Genomic DNA, 25,236 nt, shown 5'->3' on the forward strand with positions numbered 1-25,236 from the left:
CGCCTCTCATGTTTCCTCTCACTCTATTCAAACCTCCGAGAGGGAAAAGAGACAGTCTGCGCTCCTCTCTCTGCACGCAGGCTGATCGCTGTCTGCTGCCCTGAGTCCTGGAAATTATCCTGCGGAGCCACGTAAACGCCGTTTCCTTACATAAGCAGTGAGAGACCAAACTGCAGCAGAGTTCCCGTGCTGCTCCGAGAGATGTCCTGCGTGCAGAACATGGTGAGCGGCGCCAACTTGTTTCAATTCTGTCCCTGATCCGCTTTTTCCTGCACATGCAGCGCTGCAGCTAGCGTCAGTGCATGGTTTGTTGTGCATCTTGAAAATGGTTTGTTCAAAACTTTCTGCAGACTAAACCTGAGAAATAAACGTACTACTTTACTTTGTTCACCATGTAAAGTAAAACCCTCAACTGGATCATGACTTTAAATTGTAGGCTATACTTACAATTAGTTTTCACTGGCTACTGACAGAGTGTGTCTATGTATGTGTTAGTGAGTGAAGAAAAAGGAGACTGATGGATGAACAACCATTTATTTCCTGTCACTTTGCAGCTCTGGTGGTCTCCACTGACTGCAGTGTGTTGAGTAGTGTTTGGCCTGTAAATGTTTGGGTTGAAGCTCAAACTCCAGGGTCTCTTTTGATGCACCGGAGTTTGGGGACAAAAGCTGTTCTGTGTGTGAAAAAGCTTGAGTGTGTGTGTGAGGAGGGGGAGATACTGACCCAGTCTTTGGGCTGTTGTCGTGGAGACCAGAGGCCACAGGTGACCTCTGACCCGAGGACTCTTGGAGCGTTGCAGGAAGAGTCCTTTGAGTGTGGTGATGGTGGGTGCCTGCTGACGTAAGTGAAGGAGATAGTCTGACAATAGATGTGTGAGCTGTTGGAGGCTGCGTGGAAACCATCCCTGTAATTTAGGAATCATAGGAAAATTGAAAGAGGTGATACCGGGTGATATACTGCCAGTGCCGGTGGGACTGATCTCTGCATGGCAATCACGGAGACAGCTCAAGTATTGTTTAGGGTTCAAGTCACCGCACAAAAATGCATTTCTCCTTCTCATCCAGCCCTCTTCTCTATGACACAGAGGTGACTGAGAGACGAGATTTTGCAATAAGGTCTCCTTCATCCCCAATGCAAAAACAAACAAAACAGATTAAATAGTGCAGTGTTAGCTGGAGGGGTGTAAGGTCAGGATTGACTGCAAGGTTTAAAGTGGCAGTCAACCCAAATCAATCACAAACAAAATTATATTTTCTTCTGTTTCATTCAGTTTCGTGTGAAGAAGTTTTGAGTTCATTTTTAATAAGACTTCGAGCAACTAAGTAAAATGGGAATAAGAACAATTTATTTCTGCCTGTAAAGAAAGCACAAAAAGTTGATTTTTGATTCAACAGCACAACTTGTGATGTTGTTTTGAACATTTTAGAGAATTTTGATGTCAAGAAATTTCAAACAATTTTTAAACAATTGAAATTGATTATTGCATCATTATTCGCCTTGGGATATTCAACCAAAAGTACCCGTAATTTAATCAATAAATCCAATCTGTTAGCTAAAAGCTTATTGGATTTCTTTGACAACAACCTATTAGCGCAGTCTGTCTCTCTGCTGCTCTTCTCTCAACAGAATCAACAAGGCAGATGATGTGATGTCTTCGTTCAGCTGTTTGAGCTCCCAGGAGGTGTTTGTGTGTGTGGGTGTGGGTGAGACTCCTTAAAGGACTGACAGCTGATGAAACACAAATTCTGCTGATCGTTCAGATGTCTGCTGACCATTTGGTTCGTGTTGACTAACCGAAGTGGAGGAGGATTTGAACTCCTCTCCATTAAGCACCCATCAAGTTTGAACAAAGGTGCAGCAACTAAATCCTTTATAATTCCACCATCACCAATGTGAGCTACAGAACAAAACGTCTTTCTAGTTGTGTAGCATGTAAGTGCATTGCAGGTCAGTCATGCATACGACAGTCTTGCAGATGGCGTAGCGAAGAGAGCGCAGTCATAATGGTTGGTAGAGATTTACCCTCAGGCCAGCCAGCTAATCAAACACTAATCAGCCTTTTTGAGTTTAGTCTGTCTCCCCTCCTCAACACTATTTCCTCAGATTCTCCTCCCCTTTCACCCTATTTCCTCCTAATCTTGGGCTTATCCCTATTCTCAGCCTCCTGTCTGCACTCATCTCATAGAGTCTTTATAGGCAATGCCATGCCTGATCTCTCTGAGGAGAAAGTGTTGTAGTTTTACACTTAGAGCTTTCACTCCTCATTCATCCCTCTGCCAGTGGCTGGTCTGATCCGCTCTGTGGGCCGTCTGTCGCTGCGATTAGGAAAATCACCGTGGGGCTTGGCCGGGCCAGGCGTGTCAGGCCCACTGCCCGGACTCTGCCACTGTTTCACATAAGGCTGTTTAGCTCAAAGCAGGCACAGTAAATGATTAAAATGTGCATGCAATAATGTAAGTAGAATCAACATGTTTGACCTTGTTTGGAAAATATTGAAGAAATAAAAGTTCCTTTGTATATCTGCAATAGATAAGTTACATTACATTACATTGCATTTAGCTGACGCTTTTATCCAAAGCGACTTACAATAAGTGCTTTCGACCGACAAAATACAAACTTGAAGAAAACAGAATCATATAAGTACATCAGGTTTCATAGAGCTAAAACATTTCAAGTGCTACTCAACTGGCTTTAGATAAGCCAGTCCTTTATTAATATATAAGTGCTTTGTTAGTAATTCTATCGCTCGAAGTGGAGTCAAAAAAGATGAGTTTTCAGTCTGCGCCGGAAGATGTGTAAGCTTTCTGCTGTCCTGATGCCAATGGGGAGCTCATTCCACCATTTTGGAGCCAGGATAGCAAACCCACGTGTTTTTGCTGATGGGAACTTGGGTCCCCCTCGCAGTGCGGGTGCAGCGAGCTGTTTGGCTGATGCAGAGCTAAGTGCACGTGCTGGGGTGTACGGTTTAACCATGTCCTGGATGTAGGAAGGGCCAGATCCATTCGCAGCATGGTACGCAAGTACCATTCTCTTGAAGTGGATTCTAGCAGTTACTGGAAGCCAGTGAAGGGAGCGGAGGAGCGGCGTGGTGTGGGAGAATTTAGGAAGGTTGAAGAACAGACGAGCCGCTGCATTCTGGATGAGCTGCAGAGGTCGGATGGCACATGCAGGTAGACCAGCCAGGAGGGAGTTGCAGTAGTCTAGGCGTGAGATGACAAGAGTCTGGACCAGAACCTGCGTCGCTTTCTGGGTCAGGAGGGGACGTATCCTCCTGATGTTGTAAAGCCTGTATCTACAGCAGCGGGTTGTAGCAGCTATATTTGCAGTGAAGGACAGTTTGTTATCGAGGGTCACACCCAGATTCCTTGCAGTCTGAGTCGGGGAAACAACAGAGGTGCCGATGTTGATTGTTAGGTCAAGAGTGGGACAATTTTTTTTCCCGGAAGGAAAAGCAGTTCAGTCTTGTCAAGGTTGAGCTTGAGGTGGAAAGCAGACATCCACTGAGAGATGTCAGCTTGACAAGCAGAGATGCGCGCAACGACCTGGGTCTCTGAGCGGGGAAAGGACAGAATTAATTGGGTGTCAGCGTAGCAGTGGTATGAAAGACCATGCGGGCTAATGACTGATCCGAGCGAGTTTGTGTACAAGGAGAAGTTGTGACTACACAAATGTGGTCATCCTAAGTCTTGTGTGTTATATTATTTATTTTCACACATTTAGTTGCAGGGGCCTTGAATTTTCCAAATGCCAATGCAGAGAACACACCCCGAGTTAATCATTATCCCCAAGTGACAGGTGTTCTTCCTTAACGCTGGAGATTGAACTTTGAATTATCTTAACATTCCTGACATTTCCTCATCACCCAGCTGATGTTTTGATTTCATTTTTCAGTATGCAACTTCACAGCTTTATAAAGTCATATTATGTCAGCGTATGTGTTGTTGACCACAACTTGGAAATGCAGGATAAGGAGGAGATTCTCTAATGATCAACCAGAAGAAAAAAAACCTAGGAAAACATTTCACACCACTACACTCATGGAAAGTGAGGAACATCACAGATCGATGATATGTAAGTATATAAGTGTTAGTATTTATTGGTGGATCTGGCATAACGAGAAGCTCACTTGGTGGCCTACACGCTTATTTCTATAAATCAAAATGTCTTCTGTGTCCAGCTGAACCTGTTAAGCAATGCCTTCCATTTAAAGTCTACTGTGTCCAGTATTTCTTTGTATTACTGACTTACTGCGTGGTTGTTGGGCCTGCCCCTTGACTGCTGAACAATAGTTGTATCCTCATGGGACAAGCAGGACCCCCTGACCTTCAGAGGGGAGAGGCTTGAGAGTGTAGGTGGACGGACAGAGCCCATACTGTGACCTTTTGTCTATAAATGTCACCAACGCAGAGGGCCCACGGAAATAGCCGCTAACTCTGGAAAAATCTCATTTTAGGACTATTGTCTTGTTAATGAATGTAGCCCCTTTGCCCCGTGAGTCAGCCCAGCCTTATCGTTTCCTCATGTTTTTATTGATCGGGCTTATCTCTTAGTGAGGAGAAGTGTGTGTGTGTGTGTGTGTGTGTGTGTGTGTGTGTGTGTGTGTGTGTGTGTGTGTGTGTGTGTGTGTGTGTGTGTGTGTGTGTGTGTGTGTGTGTGTGTGTGTGTGTGTGTGTGTGTGTGTGTGTGTGTGTGTGTGTGTGTGTGTGTGTGTGTGTGTGTGTGTGTGTGTGTGTGTGTGTGTGTGTGTGTGTGTGTGTGTGTGTGTGTGTGTGTGTGTGTGTGTGTGTGTGTGTGTGTGTGTGTGTGTGTGTGTGTCTTTTATTTAGTCTGAAGAGTTGTAGCTTTGAGAACAAAAGGCCATGAGTCTAAGCCCTCCTCTGCGAGTGGGCTTTGTTGTTTATTTTTATCTGCGTGTATAAGTAGCAGTGGTCGAGGCAGACGCAACTCATCTTTTCCAACAGCTTTTCAGTTTGCTGTAACATCCTGTTCTTTTATAATAAATCACACAGTGTATTTAAAGGTTACATTGTCTGGCATGTCTTGCTCAGGTCACAGGTAGCAAAGTGGAAGTTAAGACTCACCCGCATTGTCATGTTTGGTTTTTAAAGAAACAGTTTGACATTTTGAACAATACACTCTTTCGTTTTCTTGTTGAGAGTTCGAGATACCACTTGTATTTGTTTTTTTGATATGGATGCTCACCTAGCAGCCAGTTAGCTTATAGCTTAGCACAAGAAACAAGTAGCCTGGCTGTGCCTAAAGGGAACAAAATAACTTTAACTGATTTGGTAAACAAACATTTTAATTAATGGGATTAAAAGGTGCTGGTAGATGGATTGTTACCTACAAACCAAAGCCAGGTTAGCTGTTTCAACGGATGTTCAGTCTTTAGCCTAAGCTAAGCTAAACATTTGCTGGTTCTACAGTATATTCATATTACCATACAGACATGAGAGTTGCATCAGGGTTAGTTTCCCAAAATGACAAACTTCCCCTTGAAGAAAAGTCTCTGTAAATATATTCAAATAATCTGTCTCTGTAAATAAGGTACTCTATTTTAAATCCTATTTGACTGAATTTCCTGTCATGTTTTTCTAAAGTAGAACTCACAGACACACTAAGCTCAGGTGCATGTCTGATGACCAAGGATAATGTAATTTCTCGAGAGCCAGACATCCAGTGTGCCTGCCATAGCTGCTTCCTGTAATGTTATTGTCCAGAAGAGCTTAGGCAGAGGAAATGAGTCTAGCTCGTGCTGTTGTCTCGTCTTGTTGACTGGTCAGACAGGTACAGTAACTGTCAGCAGGCCCCAACTCGTCCCTCTCTTCTTTCTGCTTCACATTCCCATCTACGAACCTGGACATTCCTATTCTCTCTTCGACCTACCCTCCCTCCTGCTGCTGCCTTTTTTTAAATGTATTCACACACATACATGCACCACCTTCAACACTTCTCGAGGTTCCCAGAGCTTTCTTGTTGGTGCTGCTCTGTCTGCCAGCTGAGAGACTTACAACTGAGAATCTGTGGAATCTGAGACTGGATATGCCTGTGAGGCCCAGAGGTAATGACAGGGGTACAGCGTCACCTGCTCAAGTGTTAGACCGGGCTGCCTCGCTTTGATGGGGTTATCCCCTCCTTTCATTTTTCAGCTGATTTTTCTCCAAGTTGCTCTCAGCGGGCCAAAGGGCGGCAGAAGAAAAAAAATCACATTATTTCTCTGGAATGCCTTTAATAGAGTGCCAATTGCTATATTGTGCATCTCTGGTTGTCAAGGTGCTATATAAGCATGGATTCCTGTGTGCCCACCTATTGGTGCCAGCTTTAGGAAGTCCAGATACCTCCTGCTCTCAGCTCTGTCGCATGGCGAAGAAAAAAGAAAGGGGTCGCTTTCTCCTGGTTAAAGAGAACAATGTCCTCTCTTTTCTCCCCTCACAGTTTGAATTATGTAATTTGAGATGAAGGAGAACCCGTCCACTAACCTAGCCTCAGGAAGGGCGACTTACACTCGGACTATTGTCCAGACGGTCCACGCTGAGACAACCCCCACATGCTCTCATTTTCCACTCATTCCTCATGTATGCTCTCCTATTTTATCTTACCCTCATCCCTCTTTCTCTGTGTTCCTGCTGTCTGTCTTTTAACCCGAGTCTGATCCCTCATATTGTCTTATTATCTGAGAGCAAACAAGATGCATTGTAATGTATTTGTCCAGTGACGCTGGCTCTCCAGTATGTCAATGCAGAGTCGGATTGACCGCCTCAAGGCCGGTACACATACATACGGAGCTTTTGTTGGTAAAGCTGGGAGAACAGGTCCAACCACACCGGCCCCTGAGAGGCTGAAAGAGCACAAAGAGATAAGCAGGTGAGGAGGAAAAGGAGAGGGTGTAGAGTGAGTAGGAAAGTACCAGATTCTCTCAAGGGAGTCAAAACTGATTTATAGCTGCTACAAAGGTCGACTTTAATGATTTCAGTTTCTTATATGAAACACAGGCTAATATCCAGAGATTGTGCTTTCTGTATTGAAACACAACATTTAGAATAATCCGACCCAAGTCATTTTGTCATGGCCCTCGGGTCAGCGGTTTGGAATGGGCAGCTCCCTCCCATCCACACCTCCCATCTGCCATCACAGACCGAGAAACAGGAAGTGATTTGCCATCATAATCAGTAGCGCGGGCATGAGGACTGAACTAGAGTGCGCATTGATTCAGGAGCTGCAAAGTGAAGTTTCAGGTGGACAAACAAACAGGTAAACAAGTGACTTTTTTCCATTATTTTCTTTATCTATTTGTTTTTGTACACACTCCTGTGTCCTGCTGGTCTTCAGATCAGAGCAAGATCTCGGTTACCTGTGTGTTTATTGTATACATTCCTGAACTTGCTTCAGGGAAAGTTTGACCTATTAACATGACAGCAAACTCAACCTGCGCTGAACTCACTGTGATTTAAGGCTGGATTGTCTGAAGAACAGCTGAAGCTGCAGAGGGAGAGGAAAGCAGCCTAATTGTTAATTACTCACCCCAGGAGGCATGCTTGTTTCCAGTGGAGTTGACTTGGAATTAGCTAGCTTTTTAAGTTAAATCTTTTCTCCAGGACGAATGACGTCACACTGAGCGGCAGCCTCAGCCTCCCCATTCACTTCCAGCACTGAACAAATATGCTAATTAACAGTTAATTATTGATTGTACTAAAACGGAGCCAAATGGTGCTTAAAGAACCATATATAGGATTACCTGCTCCGCTGAGCTGTGCGCCTTTCCATTTCTGTGTTTGTTTGGTAATTGGCGATCTGATGGTCTATTTGTGTTTCTGGGATTCCCCCCCCCCTGAGGAGTATTCATGGCTCCATGTTGTACCGCTGGGTAACAAGATTTAATTAGACGGACTTTTATTGTTATTATTGAATTACACGGCTTAAGGCAAAATGTCCTTGCCACACAAGGCGAAATTCTCCTCATGTTGATGTCTTACTTGTTGTATCTTGTTGCTTTGCTGTCATTGTAAACAGTGGAGTTGTGACCCGTGTTGGCAGAACAAGCTGATTTTCACAAGTTCCCACCGCGCTGCTGCTCGGCACCAACAAACGACAAACACTCTTTATTTACAGAGAAACTCCACAGGAGAAAAAAGTGCTGATGGTCTGACTCGGCATCAGCGTGCGTCAGCACCAGTGTTTACTACCTGACTGCTCAGCTCTTCCTCTGGTGTTACACTGCAGAAGAGTTTCATCTTTGCGGTGTATCTCGGACTACATTTTAAAGCCCTAATACTTAAAGCAGTTGTTCCCTGGGAAAATCCATACACGTGTATTCCTCTCAATCTCAATCAACATTCAGCTGCAGCCCACACCTTTCCCTGTTTTCATCTGTGTGGTCCATCATTGAGGGTGTGTGGATGGATGCATGCATGCACATTCACTGCAGCTGTTAAGTAGAATTGGTTCAGGTGTGGGTCGATGTGGGAACCACTCGATTTCTATCTGTGTAATCAAAGAACGGTGACTCTTACATGAACCGCTCCAGGAAACAATGGAGCCACAGAGAGAAAAGAGAAAGAGAGCCCTCCTATCCTCCTCGCTTTAATGAATTTAATAAGTAGCTAGCTCTTAGGCTTTTGTCTTTATAAGCTCAATTTAACTCTGTATGGCTCCCCCGCTCTGATTATGTGGAAGAATTATCAGTCATTAAATGTCTGATATTACCAATTTAGCACTCATGGGAACTTAAGTGATTTGAATAAAATACATTTTATTTTAGTATCCCACAACACTTCAGGGCCCAAAGCAGAGAAGCAGACCCCTGTCTACAGCTATAGTCATATCAGTGCTGTTCGGCCGATGTGAGTGCACATTAATAATTACCTAGAGAGAAATGTAAGGAATGTGATTTTGTTTCCACACATCGCCCTCTCCCTTTACATTCTTCAATCTGAACTTGTGCACTGTGTTGAGCTCACTGTGCTGATAGCAGAAGTTGGCAAACACTGTACAGACTTTGCTTGTTAACAAGGTGAACAGAAACCAAACACAGAATTTGAACTGTATTCAGGATAAGGTGAAATAAATTGCATGCCGCTCTGCTGTTTGCTCTCTCACAAATTCCAATGAACTAAGCAAGAAAATATTTCTGTATGCTGCTGTTTTTGCGGTTGTTGACCTTTCCTGATGACATCAGGGGAAAACTAGAATTTCAAATGTGTTAATCCAGTGTGGTATTGCTGTGGAAAAGGGTAAATAGAGGCTATGGAAAGAACCTGGAGGGAAATTCATCATCACTGTTATATTCTCAATTCAAGTGTTTGTTTTCAATTATATCACTTTTATTTAGCCAAACACTTTATTTCAAATATTAACTCCTGAAATAGTGCCATAATCATAAGAAAAATATACCATGGTGCCAAAGTGTCTCATGTTTCCAGGATTGGTGAAAACTGTACTTGCAGTGTGAAGATGAATGTGTCACTTGTCTAGGGTCCAAAGACACAGAGTAATTCTCTTTTTCTAAAGCACCTCAGAAAACTCCCTAAAGGTAACATTAGTAATCTGTCGGCAACCCAAGCCAATGTTTCCTGGTACTGCTACCCTTTCCTTGTGTTACATTAATAGTAAAACACAGGTGTTCTAAAATATGGCCAAGTATGCGGCAACCAATCAGGGTTAGTGTTAGTTAGTAGTTAATGCTAATCATACAATTAAATCTCTCTTATATCATTAACTGATTAGGCTGAACATGTGTTGCCTTAATCTGCACGATAGCATGTTTTTCATGACATCTTTTACAGCATTAGTTAAGAGGTCCGCAAGGATCGTTGTTTTAAATCAAGTTTTGGCAGTAGCATTTGGGTCAATTAACAGGCCAGGTAAAGCTGATCAAATCTGTTAGCGACATTTAGTCTGCAAGACAGACAGCTTTCGGAAATTGAGGTGCTGCTTTTGTCTGTCATCACTTACCTTTTTGTTTATTCAATAATTTGTTGTAGAAGAACTTGCCACCAATATAACTGTAAACTACATAACATCCTGTTGAACAACAGAATGATGGCAGGTGTAACAACAACAAAAGCTAAGGGGGGTGGCACATTGTTAGTTTGCAGGTAGTTTGATTTTATCTGAGATTATTTCCAGTTCAACTACCATGGTTACATGCAGCATTCACAATTATTTGGATGGATAGTGATACATGCAGTTGCTGCTAGATACTGTACATACACAATTAGAAAGTGTGTTTTAGTAAAGGAACCCAATGTGTTCTTAAACATTTACCTTGGTCAGATTTACCTCTAGTATCAGATGCACTCGGTTGCATGTTGCTTTTACCACTCAGGGTGATTAGATTAACAATGTGTGCGTTCATGTGTTTATTCGTGTGTTTGTGTTGGTGTATGCGAGTGTTGGTGTTTACATGCATGTGTGTGTTGGATGAGTGACAGGGCAAGTGTATCTCAATTAAAACATCTCTAAGGTGCTTATTATGGCTGCTCGATTATGGCAAAAATCATAATCTCGATTATTTGGGTCAATAATTGATATCACGATTATTAAAAACGATTATCCATTTACTTTGAAAACGTCAATTTATTGGAGAGAAAACATTTGAACAGTATGTTTTTAACATTTGATTATCCTGAACTTTAAGTATAATTCAACTGAAAAAACAATTTAAAAAAAAGTAATAATAAAAAATAATCGTTTTATTTCGATTACGTTGTTTTCGTAATCGTTGCAAGCCATAATCGTAATTGCGATTAAAATACGATGAATTGAGCAGCCCTATTACTTATGCAGATAGTACTACACACACAGACGTACACACATTTTCACACAGCATCAACACTCATCCTTCCAAACAAAGTTAGAGATTATGCAATCAATCTTTTTTCACATCACAGATTGAAGACTCTGACATCCTAACAAAACAGACTGTTATGTTGGAAAATAACCAGAACAGGGTTGTTGTTGAATACATTTCCAATGGCTACAATAATACATTTGCCCCTCCCTCGGTGGCATCGTCTCACTCTGAAGCAGCCTTATGTAACATCAGTTATATTCAGATCAAGGTTCCATGAAACACCAGTACAACCAGTCACCTCAGATAACCCCAACATTACTACTGTAGCAGAGCCAGTAATTGAATTCTGTGCAGAAATACAATAATGTAAAGTCAGCACAGGCAATAAAGGCTAAGGCACACTGTGCAGACCATCATCAATAGGCTAACTGATGCAGAGTGAGGAAACACAGATCAGCTGGTTCCACTTCAAGTATCGACAGCTGGTTGTGTGAAGTCAGTTCAGGTCAGGGTCAGGCGACTGTAATAAAAATTGTGAATCTGCAAACCCTCTAAGGCAGACATTGTTTTAAGGATTTATCTTCTGGGTCTGTAATAACGGAGGCTGCCTTGGAAATTATTACTGAGAGTTAGACAGCATTTAGTTCTGTCTACCTACTTAACACCGAGAGCATTTGGAGAAGGACGCTGTCATTATAGATATTGAGAAAAAGATAATTAGATGGATGAGAGACTCCTCTATGGCAATAGGCCTTTCTCACAACGTGCATGAAAAGCACAGTTGTTACTTACAACACTAATGATGGCTCTGTTCTAATCACGTATAGATGGACAATGAGCCATCATGCACGACATTGGAAACCTACAATCAAACCAGCTACTGGAATACAACCATTGTTCATTTTATTATTTACACCTGTGCTTTTCCTACCGGCAACACGTATTGCATTAATAAGGCCTATTAGTCTGCTAAGGGGTATTTTTGGGATAAGTTGACTAAGATTTCTTAAATTGATTAGTCATGTTTGCTATTTCTCATGCTAAATAAATTATTTCCAGGAAATATATCCCGCATCAGCTTATATTTTTGTCAACAAATTTGTATTGGTGTTAGATACATTTCTTCAGTCATGGTCTGTCTTACATGTTACTTGTGCGCCAACTTATACTACGTTTTATACATTTGATTTCATAATCATATTTAGAGATAAACATTGAGGTTATCCAAAATCAAGTCAAATCAAGGGCGTTAATCCAATAAAAATGTAACAGATGGAACATGCGTTTGGGAATTGTGTCCTAAAACTCATGAGACTGTTTACGAATAGCATTAATATAGGTTTTTCTAAAATACATTACTATAACTGATCATATAGCTAATAGAAAAGTGGCAAAATGTCATCAACTGTCAGTATTGGCAAGGACAGTATTTTAAATGAATCCGATTGTCTTTTCGTCCGATATTACTAAATGTATTGTTTGGCAGAAACTATTGAAATATAAGATTATATGTATGGACAGTAGGGCTGCACGATTTTGGGAAAAAAATCTAATTGCGATTTTTCTGACAAATAATGCGATTCGATTTGCGACATTTGTTTTTAAGCGACCCAACGGAAGTTTATTGTAAAATGCGGCCATATCTCTGGCAGGTCGCATCAACGTGCTCCCGTCTCTAGCACCCCTGTAGCCCGGGCTACGAGTGAAAGAACTAAACTTACATGAAACTTCCGTTGGGTTGCTTTAAAGTCAAGCTTCAGTTTAAGATTCACCCTGTAATAGATGTAAAACATGTGATGGAGCATTACTAACCTGACTCAGATGGTTTGATTCACCAAACCATCTAGGAAAGCTCCATTGGAAGCCCTTTGGAAAGGGCAGGTGATTGGATCAATCTGTCTATCACCTTCTATCATGGGCCACTTCTGATTGATTAACAATGGCTGGTACATGTGGAGCACAGCACTTCTGATTGGTGTGGATGACTGACACACAAGAAAAACAAAATAAAAGAATTGTAAAACATTTTAATAAAAAATCGCAGGCTTTGCGATTTGATATCGCATCATTTAAAATCGCGATTTCGATTTAAAATCGATTAATCGTTCAGCCCTAATGGACAGTTATTTAGCACCTGTAAAATATTGTTTCAACAACTCACAGTGAGCAAAATAGCTGGGCTTATATTTTATTCATACTGATGAGTTCAGAGTGAATACAATGGTATAGTATAGTGTAAAGGCTGGTCCAGTGTTCCCTAAACGTGTCTGCTTTTTTCTGTCAGAAATAAAACGTCTGTGTTGCCTCTTAAACGTCTGAGGGCTCAATAGTGCCCTGTATGTTAGGCAATGACCAAATATGACCCGTTGACCTCTGTAAAGACTCAAGTGTTGCTCATCAATGGAGGCCGTGTGAGGCTGAACACTGGGCCTTTAGCTTTTGCACCAGCACGTCTGACCGCTGCTGAGTTATGTCCCATGTTCCACACAGAGCTGCTCATCATCCTGAGTGTGAGGAATTTAAAGTTGACCTTTTACGCAAAATTATCTGTGCTCTCTCATTCAGAAAACAGAAGACAACAATCACCTCAAGGCAGTTAAGCTTGAGGCATTCGACCAAATGTTCTTGTCTGTGTGTCTTGTTAGATTTTACAGATACATGAGACTGCTTTAGACGCACAGAAAAAGGAACACTTCACGACTCGCTTTCAAACTTCTTGGCTCCCCTGAAAGGCCTCAGGGTCTGTAGAGAGGATCTCTGTCTGACTGATCGTCTACCATCCATAATGAATAACCTGCTAACAATTAGAGGCTGCTGACAAACACTGCTCTGTTGTCATGCCCCACAGCCAGAGAAACTCTCATTACACCCAACACGTAATAGTCAATCAGAGAGAGGAGTGCTCCTTTGCTTCACATCCAGGATGGTTCCTTCCTAGTCGGCCTCGGGCACAGCTCATCCTGCTGCTGCTGCTGCTGACAGATTTATAAAGTTGAAACTCTACTGTATCAGTTACAAGTAACACTAGAATGTTCCTTTTTACATTAAATACATTTTGTGATCTCTGAGGTATAAACAAGTCCGTCAGTATGTCCATTTCTATTTGGGGCAATGCATCCCTGTTTTCTGAACAGTTGCACTGATTTAACATTTTACTGGTTTTGCAGCTGAAGATGATTATTTGTTTTTATTTTTCTTGTTATAGACACAAATTAAGCAAACTTTGTGGGTTTGCAATCAAAAATAGTTGCAGTGGTCAAACATTTCATAAAAGAATGATCCCAATCAACCACTGGTATCGGATTGTTACTTGGAATCCAGACTGAAAAAAAAACTTAAAAAATGCTGATGCATTCCTACATAAAGTTTTCTTACTGAGGTTTTTTATAGTCAACAAAACAAAATCTAAAATAATCAACATGAATGTAGGTCCTTATAAAAATACATATTATGTCGACGTAGAAAGACCAGTATAACAAAAAGTAAGCCTCTTTCTAAATCCAACCGTCCTTGCATAACAAAGTCTGTCCTCTGGAGAGGCCTTAAACCTGTCAGTCTGTGGGGGCAGTTGTGTTTTATTTTGGCAACATGTTTGGTAAGAAGAAGACACTCCTCTGGTTTCTTTGCGTCACAGTTCTCAGAAATCATTGGGTATGTAATGTGCATAAATTGCCAGGTCTGGCTTTTAAATGTGGCAGAAGAGTCTACCTTATCGTGATACATCTCTGACACTACAACAAACCAAACTTCATATCCTTTGATGGCAGTGCAGCCGTTAAATACAATACTGCAGCTCTCTGTGGAATAGATTAAATAAGGCCAGTAGCTGATTTGGTAATTGTAGTGTAATGTTTGACACAACTAACAGCTGTGAAAACTTGTGCACAGCTTTGGAAAGGCTTATATAATGTAACTGTGCGCTGTGTGGGTGTTTTAGATGTAACCTGCAAAGTTACCCCACAAATGTAAACAAACTTTGATGGTGGATCAGGGGAGGGAGAGCGCTGAGCGAAGAGGGCAGAGAGGATCTGGAGCTGCGAGCCGTGCATTTGCTTTTTTCGGGGCTGTGTTGAGTGACCTGCACACACAAGTGTGAGTGAGCACCCGTGGGAGTGAGCGCCTGGTGCATCAAACTGACGAGCCTGAGCTTGTGTTGTGTAAAGCATCTTTGGAATTTGGCTTCGCCGTCCTTCTCTTCTCTGTCTCCGTCCCAGTGCTGACCTTTGTCTCTCTGAGGGTTTGAAAATGTCCCCTCTTCACGCTCAAGCATTTCATTGAAAACTTTGTTTTCTCTGTAGGACACCTGATTACAATATTTTAGGAGAGAGCGTCCTTGAAACCCTGCATGTTTTGTTTTCTTTGTGGTTATATTAAAGTGGCAGTTGTACGGTTTTCTAGATGAGTTAGGGTCATCGCCTCGCTGAAAGCTTTTAGACCAGAGACAGCATCTTCTCATCTTTCCTCTTCAGTATGCGCTGCGCTATGTCCCAAGGAATGTACAGCATTGAATTAAATATGAAGAATGTATACCTCTTTTTGTTTGGGAATCGCAGTATTCAGTATCAGCCTTCTCCTGTTTTTAGACAAGCTGTGTAGTCCCAGGGTATGATTATATTGATGCTCAGCTACATTCCCGCTGTAAAGGTGTGCTTACCAGATATAGTCAATAAATGTGCTCCATTCCTGGATTAATTTTGCCTTTTAGAGCTCCAGTTCACAGCATTCACTTTTCAAAGAGGCCACCATTAACATATGCCAGCAGTAAATGCAGGTAAACGTGAACGGCACTCTTTCCTACACAGCGTTGTGATACACTGATGTTAAACATTTTTACACTTGATCAAAGTTAGCAGCTTTTAAAAGGGCTTGTCACAGCTTTGAAGGAAACATTAATCAAGAACAGAGCACTTTTCAATTAGACCATAGCTGTTCAAGGGTGGTAGAGATCACAGCTTTGATGTGTTTATGTGTATGTGTGTGTGTAAGATGTGTGTTGCATTTCTGCGCCCCATGGTTAATCGTGGCTGGGCTTTAAATCTTGCTGTGTCTCCTGGTTTACTCGGGCCCATAAACTAGAAGGCAATTAAGGAAAACAACTGGATGCAAGATTTCTTCAGTCCTGCAAGATTTGTGGTTGCAGCCTAAAAGGATTTTTACCCTCCTATCTACCCAAAAGGAATTGCTTGGCCTCAGCCCCCCCACCCCCACCTCAGCCCCAGTTTCCCGACAAACATCGATTGGCCTCTCATGTCTTTGGCAGATACGAGGCACAACGGAGGAAAATACTGTACCTAAAAATACTGTGTCAGACCTTGGCCAGTGGCCATTAGGTTGGCATACTCATGATTTATTCATGTGGTGTCAAACACACACACAGTCAGCCTGACCTGCACTGACTCATATCCATCATGTTTTACTCTGACTTGAAACAAGCAAAGACTTCCTGTAGAACAGCACTAGATAGGTTGTCACATTATATTTGATTATATTCATCGTCTATGATATCAGGTTTCTTTCCTCAGTCTGCATCATATAGGCTTATTAGGAGCCGGATGCTTTAGTGGAAAGTTTTACATTGCGAGAGATAGTACCTCATGAATAAAAACATGAGCAGCTTGTGCTGCTTTGATGTGGGCCCGGCTGAGAGCCTGAGGAGTGGGCTGGAGCTCAGCTCTCTCTGCCTATTTAACCATTTGCATAATTGTTATAACTGTCGAGGCCAGCAGTGCAATGCCCTTAATAAATGTTAATTGTATAAGACGCAAGAGGAGATCCCAGGGTGTCACTGCATGCGTCTCTGCTCATCCATAGTATATTACTGTGTGACAGTAAGATACACTTGTGTGAAATGTGCGCACTGGGAGTCAGAGAGGTTGCATGTTTCCTTCAAAATCATGAATTTTACTGAAAAAAGTTCCCAAGTAAATGTAATGGTTCTTCATAAAATAACTTGCAGTGACCAACCTGAAACTGGTTTATTGGTCGTCCTCCAGGTTGCATCTTGCGACAACAACATACTTTTACTTGAAGAGTTATACTTGGCAGCAATTTCTCAAATATCAGATGTCCTTGAATGCACACAGTTGGCAAATGCATTACCTAAATAAGGTGTTCTCGGGATCACTAAACCGAAGCAATTTTAAGCCTCTTTGTTAATCTTCAAAATATAATACATGCAAAGCAACAGTTCTAAGTTAGGAAATTCGTTTTAAAGTTGTTTAGTGTTGCATATAATGGACTGAAAGAAGCAAAACGTGTGGTATGGCCCTTTAAACCCTACCTGTTCTACCAGTGCCACATCAGCCGGCCCTCGGGCCCTGTTTATAGTTGGAGAGACTGCGGCGTGTTTGTGTGTTTTATGGTTTCTGGAATGTTTTACGGCTGCTGGGGGTGTTTATGCATGGGAAGAGAGAGGGTCAACAGGGTGAAATCAATAGAGAGGTTATATGAAAGAAGGAAGGGCGGGAATTTGTGAGTGATTTGACGGAAGATTTACTGCAGCTCAAACCTAAATTGATAAAACAATAGTGCCTCTTATGTAGGTGTTTGAGGTAACTTGGCAACAGGTTTTGAAAAAAGTCAAGAGAACATATGAGTCATTGTATTGTTTTGGTTTTTTTCTTCCAACAAAATGTTGCATTACCGACAGAAAACTCCAGCTCTGTATGTCATGTATTGAGGCCGTGCTAGTTTTGTGATGCAAAACTGAAAGAATGGTACACTACCAAATAACTTTCATGAAAGACAGGACATTTGCAAACAAAATAAGGTGCAGCCAAACCTGATACACTATCTCTAATGTGAATTGTAACCAAAGCAATTCCATCTGTTTTATTAACCTTTTAAAAAAATAAATAAGCCCTGTGTTATTGGTTGGATTATAGTTACTTTGTAGGGTTGTGAAGTGACATACAGTATGCTGCCCTGCCTTAGAATTAAATAACATGACCCCACCAGATTAACACGATCCTGTTGTCTTCTGTTGGGAAAGAATAACAAGAGCTCCTGAGAGGCCAGAGGGATGTTACAACTATATTATGAAATACATATTTTCAAATTAGTTTGGGATTGGTCTTCTTTGTAAAGACATCAATTTACATCCATTGTTTTCTTGAAAATGGTTTTCACAAAGGTCAATTTGAGTGTGTGTGTTTTGAGTGCTTTTCTTTGCTGTGATGTTGTGGGAAGCTCAGTTGTTCTAGCTGTGCTCTGAAGCAGCTGTCGTTACAGAGAAACACAGCTGATGTAACGTCCGTCAGCCCATGCTATTCTTTCAAAGATCAACATCCAGTAGAGATGAAAGAGGTGGAGTCCATTTTAGCAAAGGAGGGTAGACTAAGAGCTTAATCTTTTGATTTGGATTGCGACTTGATGACATTGCCGGTCAGTTCTCTACTTTAGTCTTGACTAAAATATCTCAAGTATTGGATGAATATTTATGAAATTCTGTACAAAGATGTATGGTCCCCGGAGGATGAGGCATACTGAATTTGGTGATTCCCTGACCTTTCATGTATCACCACAATGTGTTTTTAGTGAAATATCCTAGACTCTCAAATGTGTATATTTTCAGGTCCCTGTAGTCCAATGACAGCACAATAAAGGTTTTTGGATTGTGGACAAAACAAGACATTTGAAGATGTCATCCTTGGTCATTTATCATTTAATTTGACTTTTTTTTAACTTAACTGAACAGATCTATAATGCCTAAAAAGCCAAGAATAAACATGTTATTTAAAACACAATTTACCAACAAGTAGGGAACATCTCAACAGAGAACCCATCAGAATGTTGCCATCATCAGCATGGTCATCATCAGCTCATGATTAACTATGAACAGATCTTCTGACTTAATGTTCCTCTTTGTTTTTCACAGAGCACCTTACCCCCCCGCCAAGCCCTGTAACCAATGGCAACCTCAGTCCAAACACTTCCTCTGACCCGTGGCCCCAAAAAAACCTTCCGTAACCCGCTGCCCCTCTCGTCCCGTTGCGGCATGGGAAGTGTAGGCAGTCTGGTGGAGAGGCCGGACCTGTCTCCGACTAAAAGCAGCCGTGCAGTTCCACAGGTGAGACCCAAGCAGACCAACGGCCTCCTGAAGAAAGGCTTCACCCAGAGAGAGCTGCTCACCTACCTCAACATCACCAGGTGAGTGTTGCTGTTTCACATGAAGGCGAAGTAGTATGGAAGGTAATGCAAAACGTGCCAAGACTTGACGTAGTGTGTTTCTAAACAGGAGAGAGCCTAAAGCAGGCGCTGACGGGAAGAAGGACGTTATCCCTGGCCGTGAGGAGGACAACTTATACGCCAAGGTGTACCATAAAGACGGCACAGAAATAGATTTGACTAAGAACTCCCTGCCAAGTGTGGGCAAGTATGAAAAGGTAAATATTGTTCTTCAAAAAAGTATCCTCTAAACTTTAGAGGATACTTTTTTCCACGGTAGCTTGTGAATTTACTCCAGGTGTACAAAAGTATTATTTAAGTGTTAATTATAGTTCACATCATTAATCCAAATCTAGTAGTACAAAGTAGCAAAAAAAATTGATATTCAGGTAAAGTACAAGTCCCTCAAAATCTTACTTAAGTACAGTATTTGATTAAATGTACTTACGGTAGTTACTATGAACAGCTGGTAAAAAGTACTATATTTTCCTGAAATGTTGGGGAAGCACAAGTACCATAGCAAACAAAAAAACAACTCAAGTGAAGTAGTCCTATTTCCAATTCAAAATGTATATGTATTCACAATAAATGTGTGCGATGAATGTATGACGACATGGATACACCTTACACAGTGTTTCTCACAGATCTGAAATATACTTGTCGCGGTAGGGGGGGCGTTGCTAGGAATACGCACATCAACTGTGGGGGGGGGGGGAGTTATTGTGGAGCGCATAAAGCAGATCCTTCACGTGATAGCAGAGCAAACAGGCACAGGAGGGATAGTTAATCGATCGCAGATGACGTTGTGCTCGCGGACGTATAAAAAAAGGTTAAACCTAAATGGGTCGCGAAATATACTTTGGCGGACGTTAATATACCTGGGCGACCCACCCAAGTAAGGTCTATGTATGGGAAACCCTGTTACATATAGGCTACTAAAGCTAAGGGACCAAGTCACAGATTCAGGCACAGCTTCCCTTTAAGTTTCTTTTTATGAATGATATACAGCCTTCTGAGGCTATGTTAAAATCAGTATCACATTTATACACCTCTACCAGCGTGCTGCAATACCCCCATAGCCTGCTACCAGCATAAACCAGCCTCAAACCTCCTCCAGCTCTCCAGCATAGATTCAGTCTGCCCCTTACTGTGTTACTGGATTTATTGCGGCAATCAAATCTCACTTTTTTGCTTGAATTGATCCACTCTATGAACACAGAGGGTAGGACAGCTTTGCTTTAATAGATCACCTGTGATTTATCGTTCCGCAGCCCAGCCCCATTTGCTCAGAGTAGGTTCTTCTTCTTATCTTCTGATCCTTTTGAACTGCCCTGAACTTTTCCACCCCTTGTTCTTTTCCTCCAGGCTCGATTAAGATCTGCCTTCAAGCCTGTCACACCGAAAAACTTCAGCTCCATGCAAAACCTCTATCCCTCTTCCAAGTCTGAGGATGTGGACCATGGCCTTTCCAATGGGCTGCACAGGTCTTACGCCCATGTCCCCAAAGCTGTCTCCACCTCCTCCTCCTCTTCCTCACCCTCCCGCCATGGAGCACCAACATCCAGTGGTAACAAGGTATTTAGTTTTTTTATCTTTGTGCATTGATTACAGAAGCAAAACAATAAACTTTTCGTGGACTGAATTGTTATTTGCTCCCTAAATGAATATCTTCTAAACCTATTAATATAACAATGATTAACAACAGTATAATTATGTGTAGGCCATCTCCTCGGTGCGTGGGATTAGCCAGGAGGATGATAATCTGTCAGACTCGGGCCATAACTCCATGAACAGCCTGCCGCCATACCGGCCTCCTTTCCGCCCACACCTGTCTCACATCAGGTTTGCCACTGCTGCATTTCCTTAGCTCTATTTTGTATTCAAAGGAAGTGTTGCTTTGATTTATTTTTGTATTCTTAATGACTGTGGGAGGTGATAATGTAAGAGATATTAATGGCCTTTGGGGCTTTCTTCTTTTACTCCAGCGCATCTATGGGACACATCAACACCATCAGCTCCCTGGACCGCACCTCTCTGGGCCAGAAGGGTGTCGGGCCAGGGGGCGTGGCCATAGGAGAGATGGCCTCTCGGAGCATGGCCACCCTGAGCCGTCTGGCTCCATATGGAGGGGAGGCTCCTCCTCCTTATGAATGGACTCTCTCCCTGTCCGTGGAGGAAGTGGTGAGTACTGCAGAGAAGGGAGAATGGAGGAGCAGGTCGGAATGATTTACAGATGGCTGATTCCTTAATGTTGCCTTTCCAGGTCCGTGATCTGGAGGAGCGGCTGGTGGAGAAAGAGCACGAGCTGAAACAGATGAAGAGAAACCTAGATGAGAGTGAGGGCGCCATCGCCCAGGTGAGTCTGATGGTGTATTGTTCTTTATCATCAATCTATACATCAACCTGCCTTTCTTTTGAAGTCCGACCCCTATCTGGTGTCTGCATGCAGGTTTTCGAAGGGAAACAGCGTCTGTGGGAGAAAGAGGTGGACGAGCTGAAACACCTGTATGCTGCCAAGCTGCGCCAGGTTTCCCAGCATGCCCAGCGCTCTCAGCGCACCTTGCAGTTGCAGCTGTTTAAGGCCCAGCAGGAGAAGAACCGACTGCAAGAGGAGCTCGACAGCCGGAACAGAGAAAGGAGCCAGGAGGCTGGAGCCATGGTGACGAGAACCAGTCCCACTCTGGAGGAGACGCAGTGGGAGGTACGGCCTTGGGAGGACAGGGAAGGGGGGGGGGGGACACTTTATGGCAGAGAGAAGCACTTAGAAAGTAGTGATTACAGGGGACAGTGGATGTTAAAATGAGTACAAACAGGTTTGAAGAGTCAGTCAAATGTGTATTTCTCACTTATTTTCTCTCAGGTTTGCCAGAAGTCAGGGGAGATCTCCCTGCTGAAGCAGCAGCTGAGGGACTCCCAGGCGGAGGTGACCCAGAAGCTGAGTGAGATCTTCCAGCTGAAGACGCAGCTCAGGGAGACGCGCACAGATCTGCGCAACAAAGAGGGCCAGATGGATGCACTGAAGCTGGTCCTGCAGGGGACGCAGCGCCGCAGGTGCTCCTCTCAGCCTGCACATGAGGACGGAAAAGGAGCGGAGGAGAATCCTTCAGCTGGGGCAACAGGTAGATTTATGATTCTGTCTCTTAGTTGTGTCTCGTATGGCAATGTTTGCCCTCTTTGATGGTTTGTAGGAATACAACTCACTTGAGTCATTGCACAAGCACAGATAAGAGTTAAGTTAATTTGTTGACAAAGCAAGTCCTCCCAAAAGACTTCACAAAAACATAATTGCATTTTCACAACCTGTCAACCTCAGAAAGAACAAACAGTATTTCAAACCTGCTAAAGCCTGCATATGCCAAGTTGAGGCAAGATAATTATATGTCACGGATGCCTGTTTTATCTCAGCGATTAAGGCATTAAAAGTGTGTTTCTTATCAACACAGCTGTATCTTGTCTGAGTTATTTTAGATTCATGAAGTCTACATGCTTGGAGCCAAAATCTGGTTATTTGACTAACCAGGTCAGGAGCAGCCCATTTAAAAGCAGCCCATGTATTTTTATTATATCACCCCTACGGCTCTGTTGGCCTGTAGCTGAAGCCATGTGAACCTCTTGCTTGCAGGAGTCTGCGGGGGCCCCACAGAGGAGCGTCTGCGCGCAGAGCTCCTGCTGGAGAGACGCCAGAGCGAGGGCCAGGCCATGGCTTTCGAAGAAGAGAAGCAGACATGGCAGACAGAAAAGGACAAGGTCATCCGCTACCAGAAGGAGCTGCAGGCCAGCTACTTAGAGATGTACTACCGCAACGAAGCGCTGGAGAAGGAGCTGCACCAGCTGAGGGCAGGCAGAGAGCAAGAGGGAGCAGGAGGAGCAGGAGGAGCAGGAGGAGCAGGAGGAGCAGGAGGAGCAGGAGGAGCAGGAGGAGCAGGAGGAGCAGGAGGAGCAGGAGGAGGCAGCAGAAATGGGACACTGGAAAGAGAAGTGCCAGAGCTGAGGAGTGAGAGAGAGGCTGAAAAACAAGACAACAGACCTTCCTCTGGTTTGCCGTGGATAGACAGAATTGAATCATCTGAAATTTGAATGTGCCAGACTAACCGGTCTGGCAGTGTGGTTTCTACAGGAGTCCATGTGCCTGCCAGGAAAAGGGAAAATAAATAGTTAACCAAATTGTGAGGAAAGTAAATCTTTTTTACCCACTAAGCAAACATTTGATGGAATTCATTTTTGACAGGTTTAAAGATTCCTAGTTGGTAAATGACTAGATTTAATAACTAGTTTAAATGCTTTATTCAAATCATTTTTTCAACAAAATGATGCGGTCCAAGCTCAAATTCTTGATTTACTATTTAAAGTATTTCAAAATGTCAATTTGTTGATACATTAACTCAGGTCTAAGATAATAATATATCAAAGTCTGACTTAATATCTCATCAATCTGACTTTGATTTTAAATGTAATCATACATTTCTTTTTATATGTTCTCCTTCTTTTCCTGGCAAAAAAATGCTTCCATAGTTTCCGGTCTGTTGGCCATTCTATGCTTATTAATCCTTGTTGGTTTTAATAAAGCCCTAATCCTGTAAAGACTGAACCAAAAATCTCCAACAGAGCGCACTAAAGCCAGGGGTCGCTGCACAGAAATGGAGGATTGGTGTCAATGTTGTAAAAAGAACACAGCCTGCTATCCAACAACAAACCTGTAAATGAGCAAACTGATATCCTGTTTGTTATGTTCATTTGGAAATTACATTTTGGTTTGGACTGCTGTATAGTCTATTCAGTAACAAAGGGATTTAGTTTGTCCCGGTAACATTTCAGCAGCACATGTTGAGTGTGTGCAGAAGGTGGATTCACCTGGGCTCTGTGAGAGAAGCTGCATCTCTGGGTTAAGTATCAAGGATTAAAGTGATCTAGTTGAACTTTTTCTCATTCACCTTCCAGCTCCTGTCAGGTGAGTTCTATATATTTTGTACATAATGCAATTTGTTTAGGCCTTTTTTCATTGTATTTACAGCACACTGCTGTCTTAAATGGGCACATTTTGATATCGTCTTTTGATTGCAATGAAAGCGATCAACAGATAAGGAAGCTGAACACGACTGCCCTGCTTGGTGCCATTTGTTGCACATCCCCAGCCAATAACAACCAAATGCATGACACAGGTGATGTTGTTCTCTTGTATTATTCATTTATGAACATTCAAAAGCCAGCTATCAACCAACCTTTCAACATACTGTGACTCTTGTCTATTTACTGGAATTAAAACTGTACAGTATAAATGTATATGTTTGTTTTTGGATTCATAATAAACATGTATGAAGTGTTAAATGTGGCATTTGTTTAAATTATGGCTGCAAAGTGGTTTTCTGTCTACCGTTGTCTAAATGAAACTCACCAGAAATCGCTTGTCAAAATGTTAGTGGTGTAAATCATGGTATTCTCCCGAGGGCTCAGACGCCTGCCTGCTCCGAGGGGCTTAACATCTCCAGAGAGCGTGCCAATAAAACCCAAGGACAGGAGCTTTATGACAGAATGAACAACAAAGCGGCAGAGGCTTTTGGGACTAATGTGGCTTTTAGAGGTTGAGCCTTGAATCCTTATCTCAGGCCTCTCCCCTAGGTCCTCCCTGCTCTCCCCCAGCCAGCCCTCACATACCATCTCCTGCAGGACAGACAGCGGAAGGGGGGGAAGAGAGAGTTAGCAGAGATGGAAATATAGGAGGATCTGTTTGCTTAAGAAAATAAGCACTACTATGGAAACTATCAAATGTGCAAACTTGAACAGGGGCCTAAGGATATATTAGCAGAGATGAAAGCTTAACACTTAAATTCATTTTTATGGCTTTACATAAGTGAGTTTATAAATACAATTATAGGAAAAGTAAGAGATAGCACATGTGAGTCCATAATGCTGGTGGTTTTTTTCACAGGGTCATTATCTGAATAGCTATGAGCTGTGGCTGACTCACAAGGCCCTTACTTTGGCATTTAAATTATTATATAAACTGGGGCTTAATATAACTGCACATCTCCGAGTGGTTTACTGAAGTGGGATGATAAAGGATTCTTACCTCATGTTATCACTGTAGGAGGGTTGCAGTGCTGAATGCCATCTGTGCCGTTTATCTGATGAAATCACCTTATTGTGGAACATTAGTGTATCATTTCTGAAGGGGAAGATGGTTCCTGGTTGTGAAGCAGGATCAAATGAAAACCACTAGATTAGGATTTTATAGAATTAAAGGGTTTATAGACTGAGTACGGATAATACAGCAAGAGCGC

The 25,236-nt window shown here is 42.5% G+C and overlaps 1 protein-coding gene across 4 annotated transcripts; it reads left to right on the top strand.

Moving 5' to 3' along the window:
* Positions 1 to 24,283, top strand: n4bp3 (NEDD4 binding protein 3). 4 transcript variants are annotated; one of them, XM_079668977.1, is made up of 11 exons: positions 1 to 222; positions 18,669 to 18,940; positions 19,029 to 19,176; positions 20,324 to 20,533; positions 20,679 to 20,800; positions 20,944 to 21,139; positions 21,222 to 21,314; positions 21,408 to 21,659; positions 21,819 to 22,077; positions 22,581 to 22,813; positions 22,859 to 24,283. In XM_079668977.1, the coding sequence occupies exons 2-11, from the start codon at positions 18,702 to 18,704 to the stop codon at positions 23,033 to 23,035; spliced, it is 1,929 nt and encodes a 642-aa protein (XP_079525103.1). In that variant the 5' UTR covers positions 1 to 222; positions 18,669 to 18,701; the 3' UTR covers positions 23,036 to 24,283. The 4 variants fall into 4 exon arrangements, with proteins under 4 accessions (XP_079525103.1, XP_079525100.1, XP_079525101.1 ...); XM_079668974.1 differs by having other exon boundaries at positions 2 to 222; positions 22,581 to 24,283; XM_079668975.1 differs by lacking the exon at positions 1 to 222 and adding an exon at positions 3,779 to 4,071 and having other exon boundaries at positions 22,581 to 24,283.
* The last annotated feature ends 953 nt before the right edge of the window (positions 24,284 to 25,236 follow it).

Source organism: Notothenia rossii (assembly GCF_949606895.1).
Source record: "Notothenia rossii genome assembly, chromosome: 3".
Classification (NCBI taxonomy): domain Eukaryota; kingdom Metazoa; phylum Chordata; class Actinopteri; order Perciformes; family Nototheniidae; genus Notothenia; species Notothenia rossii.